Genomic DNA, 1,799 nt, shown 5'->3' on the forward strand with positions numbered 1-1,799 from the left:
CTAGGGAAGATGCTCCAATCTTCTGATCAGCTTCTTGGCCTCTTCTTGTCTCACTCCAACAGTTCCATGTTTTTCTCGTGTTGGAAAAACCACAACTGTGTGCTGTAAAATTTGCAAAATAGAATCCCTGTGAGACTTCCCTGTGATGTCTCCTGCCCTTCAGGCTCTTGCCTGGACCATCTATTTCTCTGGTGGGCACCAGGACATGGGCATAGCATGGGATCCACCTGTGGTGCCACCTTGGAATTCTGTCCCGCGGCAGACGGAGCCGGAGCGGAGCCATGGGCTGGTTTCTCCTCTCCAAACCTGATCCCTGAGGAGATCCCTCTGTCCTAACCCCAATGTTCTCCTCTCTTCCTCCCTTAGGATGTGTTTGGCGATGACTCCGAGGTGTCCAAGGAATCCTCCGGCGTCAAGAAGCAGCGACGCATTCCGCGCTTCGAGGAGGTTGAGGATGAGCCTGAGGTCATTCCAGGTCCACCGTCGGAGAGCCCAGGAATGCTGACCAAGCTCCAGGTCAGTCTTAACTGTTGGAGATCCTGAATTCCCACCTGGTTTAGTGTTTCTCTTAACTCTATCCCAAGCAGAACGAGGCCCCAACACCTAAAAATTCCCTGTGCTTCTCCCACAGATCAAGCAGATGATGGAAGCAGCCACGCGGCAGATCGAAGAGAGGAAAAAGCAGCTGAGTTTCATCAGCCCTCCAACACCACAGGTACCTCCTGGAGACTCCAGCCAATCCCACCAGTCATGGCTTGACTTGAGGGTGCTGGAACATTCCTAGCACTAAAATTCCTTCTCTGCCGACAGCCCAAAATCTCTTCGTCGTCGCAGTCGGAACGTCTTCCCATCGGGAACACCATCCAGCCCTCACAGGCTGCCACCTTCATGAATGATGCTATTGAGAAGGCCAGGAAAGCTGCAGAACTCCAGGCCAGGATCCAAGCCCAGTTGGCTTTGAAACCAGGTCTCATCGGCAACGCCAACATGGTTGGCTTGGCCAACCTCCACGCCATGGGCATCGCGCCGCCGTGAGTACCTGCCGAGCCGCAATGCCGTGCAGGGCTTGGCCAAAGGTTCCTCCAGGGCCATAAATTCCTCAGCAACGACCTTAAAAGCTGCTGGAGGGTTAAGTTTTATGTTAGAGATGCAACAGAGGTTCCTCCAACCTTGGCCAACACTCCCAACTGGTGCAACACGAGGTTGGAGTTCCTCCTGCTGAGGTGTGCCAAGATGAGGCTGGGAAATAAAGAGATGCACTCAAATTTTCCAGGAGTTAATGGTGTATTCCCACATTTTTCCCCTCAGGAAAGTGGAGCTGAAGGACCAGACCAAACCCACCCCACTGATCCTGGACGAGCAAGGCCGAACGGTCGACGCGACGGGGAAAGAGATCGAGTTGACCCATCGCATGCCAACCTTGAAGGCAAATATCAGAGCGGTGAAGAGAGAGCAGTTCAAGCAGCAGCTCAAGGAAAAACCTTCAGAAGACATGGAGTCCAACACGTACTTCGACCCCAGGGTGTCCATCACCCCTGCCCAGCGTCAGAAACGCACCTTCAAGTTCCACGAAAAAGGCAAATTCGAGAAGATTGCCCAGAGGTTACGAACGAAGGTAGGGGAGGCCTCACCTCGCTCTCCTAGGGTGGGAAGGGAGCTGGAGGTGGCTTTGGGTTGTAAGTTGAGTAGGAAAGTCAACTGGAACATCTCCCTGGTCATGGTGGGTGTCAAGTTAGGGTGTGTGGACAGGGAATTTCTCTCCTGGCTCCACATGGTGAAGGACAAAATCTTTGTGTGTG

The 1,799-nt window shown here is 53.3% G+C and overlaps 1 protein-coding gene across 1 annotated transcript; it reads left to right on the forward strand.

Moving 5' to 3' along the window:
* Positions 1-366: 366 nt before the first annotated feature.
* PRPF3 (pre-mRNA processing factor 3) lies at positions 367-1,615 on the forward strand (the record flags this gene model as incomplete). Its single annotated transcript, XM_009082781.1, has 4 exons — positions 367-516; positions 632-715; positions 811-1,031; positions 1,309-1,615. Coding segments are annotated over 4 exons (762 nt in total), but the record flags the coding sequence as incomplete, so codon positions are not given.
* Between the last annotated feature and the right edge of the window lie 184 nt (positions 1,616-1,799).

The sequence above is a fragment of the Acanthisitta chloris genome, unplaced genomic scaffold, assembly GCF_000695815.1.
Source record: "Acanthisitta chloris isolate BGI_N310 unplaced genomic scaffold, ASM69581v1 scaffold46129, whole genome shotgun sequence".
Lineage (NCBI taxonomy): Eukaryota > Metazoa > Chordata > Aves > Passeriformes > Acanthisittidae > Acanthisitta > Acanthisitta chloris.